The sequence below is a fragment of the Heteronotia binoei genome, chromosome 3 (genome assembly GCF_032191835.1).
Source record: "Heteronotia binoei isolate CCM8104 ecotype False Entrance Well chromosome 3, APGP_CSIRO_Hbin_v1, whole genome shotgun sequence".
NCBI classification, from domain to species: domain Eukaryota; kingdom Metazoa; phylum Chordata; class Lepidosauria; order Squamata; family Gekkonidae; genus Heteronotia; species Heteronotia binoei.
Window position 1 is genome coordinate 64972853 of NC_083225.1, and position 16388 is coordinate 64989240.

A 16388-nucleotide genomic window follows, 5' to 3' on the forward strand; every position below is an offset into this window, starting at 1 on the left:
AGCAAGAAATGAAGGTTTGGGAAGGCATTACTTGCCTCTGAACATCTGCAGAGTGAAATTCTGCAGAGCTTCCTTTCCTTCAAATTTCTCTGTGATCCAAACATAATTGATTACAGAATACACATTTCTAAAAAAAGGAAAGAAAGCAGATTATCGGATTTCATGGGGAAATTGGATAAAGAGGGATTAAGATAATTTCTCTTAATGACACTAATCTGCTCTGAAACAGTATGTAGGCATTTTGGCTATCTTTCTGTGGCACACACAGTTATAAATGTATATGCTTTAATCTTTACGACTAAAACCATTTATTCCCCTTCCAAGTAAATATACTTGTTTTCATTACCTAGGGTCTCTTGATTTGTACATGCAGACAAAATTATTCCACCTTTATTATCAAAGCAAGGGAGAAGTGAAATGTACCTTTCAAGTCTTACCCTCCAAGAGGCTCAGCCCATCACTTTCAAAGGGTGGATTGGAATGCTGAAAAACAAAAGGCATTTGAGAGTTTAACTGTTGGCCAACTGACAGAGTTGAGGATTGTTGGATTGTGGCATGAAAAGGGTTAGGAGGTCTGCTGCTTAGGTAAGTCTGTTTGGAAATTTAGTTAGGTTGTCAGTGCTGTCCTTGTCAAAAATAGGAAAAAAGGGGAAAGCCTATCTTCTTAATGTCATAAAGGTTTGAGTACTGCTTATGTCACAGTTAAAAGCTTTTCTGTTCCATATTATGGTTCTGCATCAGTCAAACAAGAAACCTGCTTCATAACGTTACATTTTTTCTGGCCCCAGTTCTACAGTAGCAGTAGTGCAGAAAAGGGAAACAAAGAGACACCATGCCATGCATACCACTGAAATAAGCCTGTTTCTTAGTTGTTTTCATTAAGCCTATAATCCCTTCATAATAGCCCAAGTGAATGCCGTAGCACCTTGTGCCCAAACATTGCCCTCATTGAGAACTAGATGGCTAAGCAGTCCCCAAAGCCACAATAAGAAATAAAATAAACCAAAAAAAAAGAAATAGTTTTTAGGGTGTGAAATGTAAGTCTCTAGTTTCTAGGTCTGGAAATGAAGTGTAGTCACATACCCTACAGCATTCTTGATGAAGGTGGGAGTATACTTCTAAACAACATAATTTATATCACAATTGGCTAATTTGCAGAGAATTTTACCAAGCACTTTCAGATAAGTTCCTAAATAATTGAGTTAAGCAGCATAGGTGAAGGGAGTTAGTCGTCATATATTCCAAAACAGCACAACACTACCACAAAGAACATATACTTTATATTCTCACAAAGATCATCACAGTAGCTTTCTCCCCATCCCAGGGTGCTACTTGGTAGTAGCAGGTAAAAACGTCATTTACAAGGCATCTGATGACCTGATGTGACTCAGCTGTGTATACTGTATTACAGGTATTTTAGGGAAGATATTTGAAGGGAAAAAATCCCCATGAAACTTGTATTGGAAATTACAGTGGAACATGTGTGATTTTCTGGATTAAAATCTCTGTTGTTACTTTTCATAGCTGTTAAGGATACTTCTGCTTACTTTTCTTCATTTCTAGAAATTGCATCCTAGTTCTCAAAATGAATTTATAGATCTTTAAATCCAGGGACTGAGGCTATGAACAGAGAGAGGGAGTTTTTCTATAGATTATGGCCTAGATTCTGTCGCTTTCTAAAAGTGACCAATGGAAGCTGACAGAATGTTAATGAGGACAGCTGAAAATGATAGTTAAGAGAGCTGAAGGCAGCAAGTAGGGAGTTGGGAGAGAGTCTGGCTAAGTGAAGCTGACTGAAAAGTGTCAGTTTTTACCCAAGGATCCCAAAGGTTGGAATAGGGAAGCAGTTCAAATGTTCAGCTGAAAAGAACCTTGATAACCTCTTCAGTGCTGTGTTCAAAACCATAAATAAGTTACACACATATTACAGTACGATGGCAGCTTGTGAATGATGTGTTTGCGTCCCCAACCCCAATAGAAGATGAAGAGTTAGGTTTTTATACCCCACTTTTCTCTATCTTAAGGAGTCTCAAAGCAAAGATTTCAGGTTTTCACGGCTGGTAACATCATTAGGGTTTGTAGAATCTTTCAGGCTCAAGTGCCGTGTTCTACAGGAGAAAGTTTTCCTTCCAGACGTTTCATTGACTCAGGGACTTAATGCACAGCAGCCAAGAAGGTCAGAGCGCCTGCTCCGGCTGCGACGCCACTGAGGATGTTCTCCGCAGCTGAGAACGAAACGTCTGGAAGGAAAACTTTCTCCAGTAGAGCACGGCACTTGAGCCCGAAAGATTCTACAAACCCTAATGATGTTACCAGCCGTGAAAACCTGAAATCAGTTCTCCGCAGATGTTCTCCGCAGCTGAGAACGAAATGTCTGGAAGGAAAACTTTCTCCAGTAGAACACGGCACTTGAGCCCAAAAGATTCTACAAACCCTAAGTCTCAAAGCAGTTTACAAACAGTAGGAATTAGTGAACAGTTGTTACCATGGAGGAAAGTAAGCAATAGGGTCCCACATTGGGGTCAGCACTATTTAATTTATTGGTCAGTGATCTAGAACTGGGGGTTACTAGAGTAATGGGACAGGTTTGCAGATGACACCAAATTATTCAGGATGGTGAAAGCTGTCTGTGAAGAGCTCCAAAAGGACCCCCACAAACTGGGTGAGTGGGTGACAAATGTGACAAGCAAAGTTCAGTGTTGGTAAGAGTAAAGTGATGCATACTGGAACAAAAAATCCCAACTTCAAGTATAGGTTACTGAGGTCTGAACTTGCTGAGACTAAGAGGGAAAACAGTCTTGTGGTCACAGTAGAAATTCAATGAAAGTTTCAACCCAGTGTGCTGCAGCAGTGAAAAAGGCAAACTCTATGTTAGAGATTATTAAGAAAAGGCTTGAAAATAAAATGGCCAATATTGTAATGCTCCTATATATAGATCTATGTTGTGGCCTCATTTGGAATACTGTGTACAGTTTTGGCCACCATATTTCAAAAAGGACATTGCAGAGCTGGAAAAAGTGCAGAGGAGGGCAATCAATATGATGACAGAGTTGGAGTACCTTCCCTATAAGGAAAGGCTGAAGTGTCTGGGACTTTTCAATTTAGAAAAGAGATGACAAAGAGGGGGCTATAATAGAGATTTATAAAATTACGCATTGGTTGGAGAGATCTGAGAAAGAGAAATCGTTCTCCCTCTCCCAAAATACTAGAACTTGAGGGCATCCAATGAAGCTGATGGGCAATAGGTTCAAGACAAAGGAAATACTACTTTAGAATCATAGAACCATAAAGTTGGAAGGGACCTCCATGGTCATCTAGTCCAATGCAGCAAACTCAGAGATACCTCCTCCTAAATTCACAGGATCGTCATTGCTGTCAGATGGCCATCTAGCCTCTGTTTAAAAACCTCCAAGTAAGAAGAGCCCACCACCTCCCGAGGAAGCCTGTTCCACTGAGGAACTGCTCTAACAGTCCGGAAGTTCTTCCTAATGTTGAGTCGGAAACTCTTTTGATTTAATTTAACCCATTGGTTCTGGTCCTACCTTCTGGGGCCCCAGAAAACAATTCCACACCATCCTCTATATGATAGCCCTTCAAGTAATTGAAGATGGTGATCATATCACCTCTCAGCCGCCTCTTCTCCAGGCTAAACATGCCCAGCTCCTTCAACCTTTCTTCATAGGACTTTACACAAAGAGTGATTAAAATGTTTAATTCAATGCTAGAGGATATAGTGATGGCCACAGGAATAAGCAGCTTTAAAAAAGAATTAGATTAGTGGAGGATAAGTCTATCAATGGCTACTAGCCATGATGACTGGGGGAAACCTCCACATTCAGAGACATTAAACCTCTGAATCCCATAGCCAGGAGGCAATACCAGGGGACGTTGGCTGCCAAGATGAAGTGGTTGGCCACTGTGTGAGACAGGATGCTGGACTAGATGGACCATTGGTCTGATCCTGTAGGGCTCTTAGGTTCTTACAATCACCTTCCTTCCTCCACAACAGGCACTTTTTGAGGTAGGTGAGGCAGAGAGAGTTTTGAAAGAACTGTGACTGTGGTAGCACCGTGTAGCTCTAAGCAGTGTATGAGTGAGGGACACTTATTAAGGGTGGCTGGGCAACTCTGTCTGGTGATATCTCTGAGAGTGAGAGAAAAGACCTGAAATGTGAAATGGCCATTGTTCTTTATATATTTTAAAAGAGCAAGATGTGTAGTTGCCTGGCCTACCGTTCCTGGATAAGGTAATTGAGAAAGCGGTGGCAGAGCAGTTCCAAGTTTTCCTGGAGGATACCTCTACCCTTGATCCCTTCCAGTCCGGCTTTTGTCCTGGCCATGGGATGAACATTGCCTTGGTTGCCCTCACTGATGACCTTAGAAGGCATCTAGATCAAGGCGGGTCAGCACTGCTATTGTTGTTAGACTTTTCGGCAGCGTTTGACATGGTGGATTACAATCTAATGACCCACTGCCTTGCCGATATTGGAGTCCAGGGGGTAGCCTTACAGTGGTTCTCCTCCTTTTTCTGTGATCAGGGACAAAGGGTGGTGATTGGTGAGCAGATCTCCCTGTGGCATTCACTTGATCCAGATGCCTTCTAAGGTCATCAGTGAGGGCAACCAAGGCAGTCTCTGTTCCATGGCCAGGACAAAAGCTGGACTGGAAGGGATCAAGGGTAGAGGTATCCTCCAGGAAATGTGGTGTGCTGCAGGGAGCTATTCTCTCACCAGTGATGTTTAACACCTACATGCACCCCCTTGCCCAGATTGCCCGAGGTTTTGGGCTGGGTTGTCACCAGTATGCAGATGACACCCAGCTCTATCTGTTGATTGATGGCCATGCAGACGCCGCCCCAGACCATCTGACCAGGGTGCTAGAAGCAGTGGCTGGATGGTTGCAGTTAAGCCAGCTGAAGCTTAATCCAACTAAGACAGAGGCCCTGTACCTGAGTTGAGGGGGGCTAAGATCAGACATCCGTCTCCCCACTCTGGATGGTGCTCCTCTTGTGCCATCCCAGAAAGTGAGGAGCTTGGGCATGACACTGGATATCTCCCTTTATATGGAGGCCCAGGTCACAGCAGTTGCATGATCTGCATTTCATCATCTTCGGCAGGTCGAACAGCTAGCGTCCTATCTGACCCTCCATGACTTAGCTACAGCGTTCCATGCAACGGTCATTTCCGGTTGGACTATTGTAACTCGCTCTATGCAGGCTTGCCCTTGGGGCTGATCCAGTAACTCCAACTGGTGCAAAAATGCGGCAGTGCAGCTGTTAACTGGATTGCATCTATGGGCAAACAGTTGGCCAATGCTGTGCAAATAGCACTGGTTACCAATTGAGTACTGAATCCACTTCAAGGTTTTAGTACTGACATTTAAAGCCTTACGCGGCTTGGGACCAACATACTTGCGGGACCACCTCTCCCCATACAAGCCCCAAAGATTGCGGTGATCGACCAATCAACATCTTCTGGCCATCCCCAACCCAAGAGACGTCCGGCTTGCCTTGATCAGGGCCAGGGCTTTTTCAGCCCTGACCCTGACCTGGTGGAATCAGCTCCCTGTGGAGATCCGGGCCCTACCAGATTTGCTTCTGTTCCGTAGGGCCTGCAAGACAGAGCTGTTTCACCAGGCCTTTGGTTGAGGCAAGCGGATGTCCTCTCATTCTACTGTCTATACCATCTATTGCCCTCCCCCACAATGGGCTGAAAAACTACAATAAGCTGAAAAACTATGTTTTCAGCTGAAAATATGTGCCTGCCCACTTGTGTATATTTTTGAGCTATGTTTTTATCCGTATATTATTAAGTTATTGTTGTATTTTAACTGTTTTACCATGACTGTGATCCGCCCTGAGTCTGTATGGGAAAGGGCGGAATATAAATCGACCAAATAAATAAATAATAAATAACCCTGAATCTCTGTGAGAGAGTTTATGGAGGGAGGGCGGCATTCTGTGTGAGTGAGAAAGATCATCATACCAGGTTTGCAGAAAAATGCAAAAAAAAAAAAAAAATAGAGGGAGGTTAAATCCCCCCAAACAAACATTGCCTATACAGACAATATAATATACTGTGAGAAGTAAGAAGGCACTAAGGCAGAGCAGAGGAATGGATGAATAGGTGGTGAAGTAGGGTGTCATTCCCATTTTGATTTTCCTTTCCCCATTTCTTTCTCCTGGAGGGAAGGAGCAGGAGACACCACCTAAGGCAGCTAAGGCTGGTGGGTGTTTCAACATAACTGGTATGAGGAGGAAGACTCATGCTTTTGCACTACCACCACTTCAGGTGGGCAGATCCCACCTTCTCTTTCCCACATGAGCCAGCCAGGCAGAGGCAGTAGTGCTGCAAGTAGGCAGACTGATATGCAAGTGGCAGCTGAGCAAGGTGGTGGGGTAGGATTCTACCTACAAGTCTTATGAGTTCAGTTCCTCATTTGATGATCATTAAGTATAACATCTAAACACCCTTGTACAGTGTAATGGTATAACTCTATCATGTCTTAGGTTCTTTAAATAAAGAAATACTTCACTACCATAAAAATGAATTATGCATATAGCATTTTTTTTTTAAGTGATGTTAGATTTCTGAGATTTCAGTGCCATAGGAATTTCTGCTTTATTTAAGTTCTGGGTTCTGACTTTATTGTCCTTTTCAAGAAATAAAAGTTAGACATGTTAAGAAAGGAAGGCCTGTCTTGGTAAATTGTGTGGAAGAGAATGGCAGTAAATTTTCAGAGGAGCTGTTTGCTGAAATGCTTCAGTTAATAAAACAGGAGTTTAACTGTTATTGTTAAATTTCCCTCCCACTTACAAGCTTATGTGCCATTCCATTTTCAAGGTCATGAAAGAGGTAATCAGTCATGCTCCCCGCTCCCCCAAGTCATTTGGTGTAAGTAAAATAGTCATCTCTGGTTTTCTAATCTAAAGGATATTAATAGGTGAGATTCTTTTTGACCTGAAAGCCAGCTGTCAATCAGTGCCTGGTAAATTAAAAGGCAAAGCAGTAAGTGATTTTATACCCATCTGTTTGAACCATTGATTAGATAGCCATTCTTATTGTAAGAATTCTTTTGTGTGAGGTGGTGGTGGCATATTACTCTGGAAGGTGTTATCTCCTGAAAATAGCCATGTGCAATAGATGTAGTCACTTGCGCCTGTCCTATATTGTTGCAAGAGATGCAGATTATCTGTTATCAGTCAATCTGTCACCATTGTTTTGTAAAACTATATGGGAAATGGGACTGTTGTTTTGTCATTTTTGGTGTAGGCTCTCAACTCAGCATCTCAGTTTTGCTTAATTATTTGTAGATGTTGATTTGTAATTATTTGTAAGCACTTTTCTCAGTGGAACAGGACATTCATGGCTCCCTTCCCACTAATCTCTTGATTTACCATTCATGGGGGACAAGGGACTCTCAGGAACAGTATGAGAAGCAAGTCAAGAGTCTACAGCAGGAAGACTAAATTGGTGAAAATTGCTTCACCCCTTCTGTTAGCAGAAAATTTAGTCTGGATCCAACCCTGTGTTTGTTTATTAGAGACAGAGGAAGGGGTACTAATCTGTCTCAGGTAGAGATATAAACTATATTGTCCTGATTTCATCTGTGGAGTATGGATGTGTGAAGAAGACAAAGAAGAATTGCAGATTTATACCCCGCCCTTCTCTCTGAATCAGAGACTCAGAGCGCCTTACAATCTCCTTTATCTTCTCCCCCCACAACAGACACCCTGTGAGGTGGGTGGGCCTGAGAGCGCTCTCACAGCAGCTGCCCTTTCAAAGACAACCTCTGCGATAGCTATGGCTAAGCCAAGGCCATTCCAGCAGGTGCAAGTGAAGGAGTGGGGAATCAAACCCAGTTCTCCCAGATAAGAGTCCACATACTTAACCACTACACCAAACTGGCTCTCTGTGCCAGATAGCAATCAATTTATTTAACTGCATAGAAATAAATGGGAAACCGGACTCCTAAAAACTGAGCCACACAGAACTAGTTTGGTGTAGTGGTTAAGTGCGCAGACTCTTTAGTGGGAGAACCGGGTTTGATTCTCCACTCCTCCACTTGCAACTGCTGGAATGGCCTTGGGCCAGCCATAGCTCTTGAAGAGCTGTCCTTGAAAGGGCAGTTTCTGTAAGAGCTCTCTCAGCCCCACCTGCTTCACAGGGTGTCTGTTGTGGGGAGGAAGGTAAAGGAGATTGTAGGCTGCTCTGAGATTCAGAGTGAAGGGCAGGGTATAAATCCAATTTCTCCTTCTCCTTCCCTGTCCTTTTGTTTAATTTGCTATAAGACACACCTAGGAAATGCTTGAGTTTATATGGCAGTAGAAATACATAGCACACCTACAGAGAAGTTTATATATGGTCCTAATATTCTGAAATACTACGTTATATCCTCCCCCCCCCTTTTTTTGTTTTGTTTCAGAAACAGTGAGGCACCGTTTCTTCTTTTCCTGTCTTACCCTCATGTCCATACAGCTCTTTTTGCCTCTCAGACTTTCAAAGGAAAGAGTAAACATGGATTATATGGTGATGCTGTAGAAGAAATGGACTGGAGTGTAGGTAAGTTATTTGAAGTTTACAACTCATGAGGTTTAAAAATATCAGCAGCCTTGAATACCCCCCTCAAAAAAAGAGTCTAGTTGCAAGTGGAAAAATGGGAACGTTGTGCTAAATTATTCACACAGAAACGCTACAGAAGTGATCCAAAATAATTTCCAGGTATCCATCTGAGTTGAATGGTTAATCTTCAGTGTATATGAGGCATGATAATTTGGTATGATTTTAACTATTTTAACTGTTAAAAGGAAAACTGGGAAGAATTAAAGTGAGTAACAGAGATGTTGCAGCTATCTTCACAAGATATATAACAACACCTTTATCTTGACAATGAAGCTAGAGGTTACATGAGATGTGGAGCCGCCATTGCTCTGTCTTTTTCCTCTCATCGTCACCTGTCAGCACTTGCAGCAAAACAGTGGCCAGCCTGAGAACAGTTTAATCTAGATGGTTATAAAGAAATGGGGAAGGGATGGAACACTGGCAGATCTGCAGTGCTTAGATAGTTTTGCCTATAGATTCACCACATTTGGAAAGCCTAGCAACAAAGGCTTCCCAAATACTCCCATATAATTTATGAAAAGAAAATACTGTGCATGTGGATGGGTATTTCATTTCCTATTGTGTGAGTGAAGTTTCTTTTATCATTTCCTTGAATTAGAGAAAAAAGAGCTTTAATTATAAATTATATATTATATTAACTAGTCAGGAACAAATGCATTTATTGGGTGCTTCTAGGTCACAGCCATATTCAAGAACATTTCAGATGACGGTGTGACAAATTGAGTAAATATGGATTCTTTCCTCTTTTCTGGTTATATAGTAAAGATTGAGATTAATCAGATCCTGAACAGTACCACACAATGTATTTGAAAACTGAGTTGAGTGACATCACATAAAAATTTGGTCATTAAATTGAGGGGGATCAAGATCTGGTGATCATGAGAAGGCAATTGCATGACCATTCGACATCATGACAGGGAGGATAAACAGATTCAGATGGTGTTTACTTACCTTCTAACTTCCTCCTAAGATCACTGAGTGATACAAAGCACCTCTGGACAATGAGAAAGTATTGTTGGCTGTAGGTATAGTAATAACAACTCTTTATAGAGTTGTTTCTTGAGTTTGAAATTTCTCCCATCAATTAATTTTAGATGGAGAGATGCAGTTTCTAGACTCAGTCCTTAAGTGTGCAGTGATAAGAAAAAAGAAGAAAATTGTTTAACATTATAAGCAGAGATTGTGCTACTCTCCTGCTCATGTTACATCAGAAAAATCAAAGACTGAGTGAAGGGCTCTTTATTCTGAAAGTCTCATCAAGGTCCTGAGGTTTGGTGCCATGCTTAAAGGATGCATTTTAGGAAACCTAGGAGCATGTCTCATGGTTACCGGGATATATTATGCATGCTCAATGGTGTCTGTATTTGAAAAGGCTTTTTAGGAGCTCAGTCTAAATGCAGCTGGTCCTTGGTGTGCAGTGGTTTAAGAACAAAGTTTTCAAACCTGCACAGATTTTTCAGACCATCCAATAATTCTGGTTTATTTCCGCTAGGTACCCCAGGATAGTTGTGGCAATTTATGCTGTTCCCTAAGATACATGAAAAATCTATTTTAAAAAAAACCTCACAGACAATATATATGAAAACAGTCTGCCCAAGTTTTTCTCCCCCAGATCATTTTCAGACATTGACAACCAACTGCCAAAGAAACTACTGGTATCTATAAGATCCAAAACAATGTTAATCCCATTTGAAATCAATAAGAGCTAAGTGCATTTCACTTTCTGCTGAATTTTGTCCATTCATTAGCATGACATTTTTAATTCATAAAGCTTCTGTCTACCTTACAAAGAGACAGTGCACAGGCTCCAGAGGAGTACTAATTTATCAGGTCCTGCAAGGATCCTCCTTTATACTGGAATGACTCTACATTTCTTTTTTTCAATTTCTATTATTTTATTACAACCTTCAATTAATACAAACACAACCAAATAATTTCCATTAGCAGATAAACACACAAAATTATATACTCTCAATAGGATTATCCTTATCCTATAACAAACAACATACATCCCGAGTGGGGTGATACTGTGGTATTAAAGTCCCGAATCGATAGTTAATATCTTTCCTTTCTCTTTGATACAATCACAATATAAATAATATTGAAACAGTTATCATTAACAATTTCAATTCAGTTCTTTTCCAACCATGCATATACTTTTCCCCATCTTTTTTTTTGCTTCCTCCTTCGAATTACCTTTAATAATATTAGCTAATATATCCATTTCGGCCACCTGTACTATTTTTTGAATTATTTCTTCCCTCTTTGGAAGCGTTTAAGATTTCCAATTTTGTGCAAATAGTATTCTAGCCACTATTATTATATATACTGAGATAAATTCATCCTCACGTGGAACCGTCCCTCTAACCAACGATAATAACATAAATTCCGGCTTAAAAGAAAAATTAACCTTAAGAATGTCTACCAACATTTTATGAATATTTTTCCAATACCTACTGGACACACTACAGGTCCACCATATATGATAATAGGTTCCTAACTTTACTTCGCATTTCCAGCATTTAGGTGGGATGACATGATTAATTTTATTTAATAACACCGGAGTGATATGCCATCTGTAAAAAAGCTTAAAGAAGTTTTCCCGAAAATTAACTGGCTTTATAATTTTGTAGTTATTTTTCCATAATATCTCCCATTGGTCCAGAGTAATATTAAGCTTTAAATTATTGGACCATTTTAACATTACATTTTTGACAGTTTCATCCTCGAGTTTTATTTGTAATAAATAATTATAAGCCTTCTTAATCAGTTTTCCAGTCCTTGCTGTTATTATCATATCAAAATCAAAATTTGTCTTAGTAAACCCAAAAATTTTATCCTTATTGTACTTGCCAGAATTTGTGTCATTGTCCACCAATCAATGGAGATCCCTCTTGCTTCTAGATCCTCCTTCCTTCTTATTTTATCATTTTCCTCTAGTAGATCTGTGTATCTTATTATCCTACCAGGGGACCAAAGTTGCGGTCGGGTTGATGCCTCCACTGGGGATATCCACCTGGGCGTTTTGTCATATATTTTCCTCTTTATTTTTGTCCAGACTTGAAATAAAGATTTACGAATTAAATGGTTTTTAAAATAGTTTTGGGGTTTTTGAATATGCCACATATTTGCGTGCCAACCAGCCTGTAAATCGGCTCCTTCAATTGCTAATAAGCGGGTATCTTCCAAATTTACCCATTCTTTTAACCATAAAATTGAGCAGGCATTATAATAAATCTCAAAGTCAGGGAGACCGAGGCCTCCATTCTCTTTTTTGTCTGTCAAGATTTTCCACCCTACTCTGGGTTTCTTTCCCTGCCATACAAATTTTTTAGACATCTGATTTAATTTCACAAGGAAAGATTCTTTTACGGCAAAATTTGCCACTTGAAACAAAAATAGGACTTTGGGAAGAATATTCATTTTAAGTAATGACACTCTCCCCATAAATGAAAGTCTTAAATTGGCCCATTTTTTAAATAATAAATCTATTTCCTTTAATAAAGGATTATAATTATCTTCATAAATGGAACTACACTTTTCAGAGATCACTAAACCTAGGTATCTTATTTTTTTGTCCCTTTTAAATCCTGATTTCCTTTCAAGGTCCAAAATTGCCTGCACAGACATGTTTTTAGTTAATAATTTTGACTTGTTTATGTATATCTTCAGGCCAGCAACTTTCCCATATTCTTCAAGGTGAGTTAAAACCACCTCTATTGACTCCAGGGGATTTTGAAGAACAAGAGCCATGTCATCTGCATAGGCTAAGATTTTATAATTTTGACCTTTTACTTTTAAGCCTTGAACTCTGTTATCACATCTGATTGTTTCATTCAATAATTCCAAAGAAAAAATAAACAATAGAGGGGACAGAGGACATCCTTGCCTTGTGCCCTTACTGAGACATATTTCCTCTGTCAGATCTCCGTTGATGATTATCCTAGCGTATTGTTTATCATAAATTGCTCGTATATTATCCACGAATTTTTCACTAAAATTAGATTTCTCTAAAAGCTCCAACATAAAATTCCAATCTAAATTATCAAACGCTTTCTCCGCATCGAGAAATAAAAGAGCTAATTGTTTGTCTCTATTAAACTCAAAATATTCCAGAAAATTAAACAACATCCTAGTATTTGTTCTCATATATCTTCTTGGTAAAAACCCTGTTTGATCAGAATGGATAATCTCACCTAAAATCAATTTGAGTCTGTTTGCCAAGATCGACGTAAATATTTTATAATCTATATTTAGTAAAGATATGGGATGATAGTTCCCAATATCGTCCGCATCTTTACCAGATTTTGGAATGAGCACCACATTACTGTGTCGCCATGACTCTGGAATTTTAGCCAATCTCCATACCTCCTCTAGTAAACATTTAAATGGGTCTACTAAAATGTCTTTGAAGGTTATATAATATTCCGGCGGAATTCCATCAGGTCCTGCTGCCTTATTGCTTTTTATTTTATTCCATGCCTCAACAATTTCAACCATCGTTATCGGACCAGCTAGTGATTCTCTCTGTTCGTTATTTAACTTTGTCCGCACTCTATTCGTAAGATATTCTTCTTGTTCAGCCTTAAGTCTCTCCTCTCTTTTATATAAATTCTTATAAAATTCTTGCACTATGACTTTCATATCATCCAGGACAGAGGTATTCTGTCCATTTTTGTCCTTTAAGGTTTTAATCATCTTCTTTTCTCTCTCTTTCCTTATTCTGTAAGCAAGCCACTTGCCGGGTTTATTTGCATTCTCAAAGAAATGAGCTTTAGCATAAGCAATCTTTCTTTCCATTTGATCTAAAAATATTAAATGAACTTTATGTTGAAGAATTCTAATTTCAGATCTGAGCTCCTTTAATGTGGGGTTTGATTTTAACAGAATTTCTTTGGCTTTAATTAAATCTGTCCATCTCGTCAAATTACTGCTCTCCTCACGCCATTTTTTTACACTGTAACTGATAACCAAGCCCCTAAAAAAGGCTTTACTAGTTTCCCAAATAGCTGTCTGAGATGTATCCTTCTGCGTATTTATCAAAAAAAAAGACTTCAGTTCTTCCCCTATATATTGAATGAATTTCAGACTCTACATTTCTTGAGGTAATCATCTGTGAAAGCATGTTCATACTTGAAACAAGCTGAAGCATCAATATGAAAAGATGATTCTCTTCTCATATTCTTCCTCTCTGTTCACCTTCAACTCATTTCTGGCTTTCAGTAAAGCAAGGTCCAACATTATTTTCAATAAGCAGTTTATAAAATCATTTTACACTACCTTTCACTTCTGTGTTAGATGCATATTTAATAATGAATTTGCAAACAATACACTTTGATTGTGAACTCACAGTGTTCATCCTATTTCTAACATGAAATTAGCATTAAGGAATTTAGCTTATAGATTTCAAGAGATATGCAAGGCCACATAAATTGTTGGAGATAGTTATTACATTTTTTTATCCCTTGCTTCCTCCAAGTAACTCACAGTTACTCCGATTTTCACTGTATCATCTTGACAATCCTGTAAGGTAGGTAAAACTGAAGGTTAATGAATACATGAATATCATTTCAAGAATTCCCTTATGAGCAAGGATTTAAACATGAGTCTTCCCAAGCTAGTCCCTGACTCTAACTAGTACACCACACTGAATCTCAAGTAGGAACACATTCCAGTCATAAACTTGTTTGAGATTATATTCTTTCTGTATCAGCTAGCCTTAACTTTCAGTCATTTTTTGTTGTTCAGTCGCACAGTTGAGTCCGACTCTTTGAGACGCCATGGACAAAGTCACGCCAGGCCCTCTTGTCTTCCACCATCCTCTGAAGTCAGCTCAAATTTGTGTTTGTTACATCAGTAACGCTATCCAGACATCTCATCTTTTGCCATCCGCTTCTTCTTTTGCTGTCTGTCTTTCCCAGCATCAGGATCTTCTCCAGTGAGTGCTCCCTTCTCATTTGGTGGCCAAAGTATTTGAGCTTTAGCATCTGACCTTCCAAGGAACAGTCTGGGTTGATTTCCCTTAGGACTGACAGATTTGATCTTCTTGAAGTCCAAGGGACTCTTAAGATTCTTCTCCAGCACCACAGCTTGAAAGCATCTATTCTTCTGCGCTCGGCCTTCCTTATGGTCCAGCTCTCACAGCCATACATTACTACTGGGAATACCATCGCTTTGACTATACGGACTTTTGTTGGCAGGATGATGTCTCTACTTTTTATTATACTACCCAGGTTCGCCATAGCTTTCCTCCCAAGGAGCAAATGTCTTTTAATTTCATAGCTACAGTCACTATCTGCAGTGATCTTGGACCCCAGAAATGTGAAGTCTGTCACTACTTCCATGTCTTCCCCTTCTATTTGCCAAGGTGTGATGGGGCCAGATGTCATAATCTTAGTTTTTTTGATGTTGAGTTTCAAGCCTACTTTTGTACTCTCCTCTTTCACCCTCAACAAGAGGTTCTTTAGGTACTCCTCACTTTCTGCCATTAGACATTGCTGTGTAGTATTTGTGGAATATTGAAAATTGGTTTCCAATCTCTAAGCTTTCATTAATTTTTCTGTTATAATTAGAGGTGCACAATTATTGGGGTGTGTGTGACTGTATGTGTGTGAGAGGTATACTGAACACAAAACAATTGGTATTTTCTAATATTCCTAAATCCCAATACTAGTTTGGTATTTGGATTCAGTCCCCTCCCCCCCCCCAGGAATCTCAATTTTTTTGGCTCCATGCATCCTAGTGGGACCATTATATTCAATAGGTGTCCTGGGGGGACATGGGGATATCAAAGGATGTCCTGGGGGACTGGTTTTTTTTAGGTAAAGGCACCAAATTTGCACCATCACCTTCTTGGAAGAATGTCCAAGTTTCAAAAAGATTGGACCTAGAAGTAAGTGCCATGTAAATGCAAAGCAGTTGCAAAAATCGTGAATAAGAAAAGATAGAATGTGCAGTCCAGGCTGGGTGTGACCACTTTCTTCTATTGATGAAATAACTGAAAGGGAGAGGCAGTTACTTCTGGTAATAAGATAACCATCAAAAATCCCTATTCAATCCAAATTTGACTAAGTCAAATTTACATAGCAATTCTAATTCAGCAGCTTCCTGTAGGATTTTGGTTTTGAAATGTTTCTGTTGAACTATGGTGACCTTTAAGTCCTTGATGGAATGTCCTGGTAGATGGAAGTGTTTTCCTACTGGTTTCTTGATATTGCCATTTTTGATGTCAGATTTGTGTACATTTATTCTTTTGCATAAAAGTTGACTGTTTGTCCTACGTACAGAACAGAGGGGCATTGTTGACACATGAGAGGAGGATTGGAGGATGAGCAGCTGTAAGAGCCAGAGATTGTGTAGTTGATGCCATTGGATCCAGTAATCATATTTCCTGGGTAGATTTGTGGGCAGAGTTGGCATCTGGGTCTGTTGCAGGGTCTGGTTCCTGTGTTGGTTACTGTTAGATGGGACAGGGTTGTTAGTGAGAAGTCGTTTTAAGGTTGGGGGGACATCAAGAAAAAAAACACTGCTTTTCACTCCTCTGCTACATAAACTAATGGTCTGGTTAGTTACTATACCCATTTTAATGAGTGCCAATAATCTGAGCAGTAATTCACACAACAGCTCTAAGACATATTTGGCAAAGTAGTGAGGCCATCAACAAGCTTGAAGAAACTACTAAAAGCTGAATGGAATAAAAACAAAGTTTATTGAGAATAATACAAATATTATCCCAGGCAGTTAAATATTCAGCAAAAATGGTTAATGC

General features: G+C 39.6%; 1 protein-coding gene across 2 annotated transcripts in view; it reads left to right on the top strand.

Annotated features, from left to right (window-relative positions):
* Positions 1 to 16388, top strand: part of STS (steroid sulfatase) — a 167242-nt gene that overhangs the window by 90706 nt on the left and 60148 nt on the right. For both annotated transcript variants that reach the window (XM_060233925.1, XM_060233924.1), the window contains exon 6: positions 8424 to 8560. In XM_060233925.1, the coding sequence (XP_060089908.1) occupies positions 8424 to 8560 (137 nt within the window). The remainder of the gene's footprint in view (positions 1 to 8423; positions 8561 to 16388) is intronic.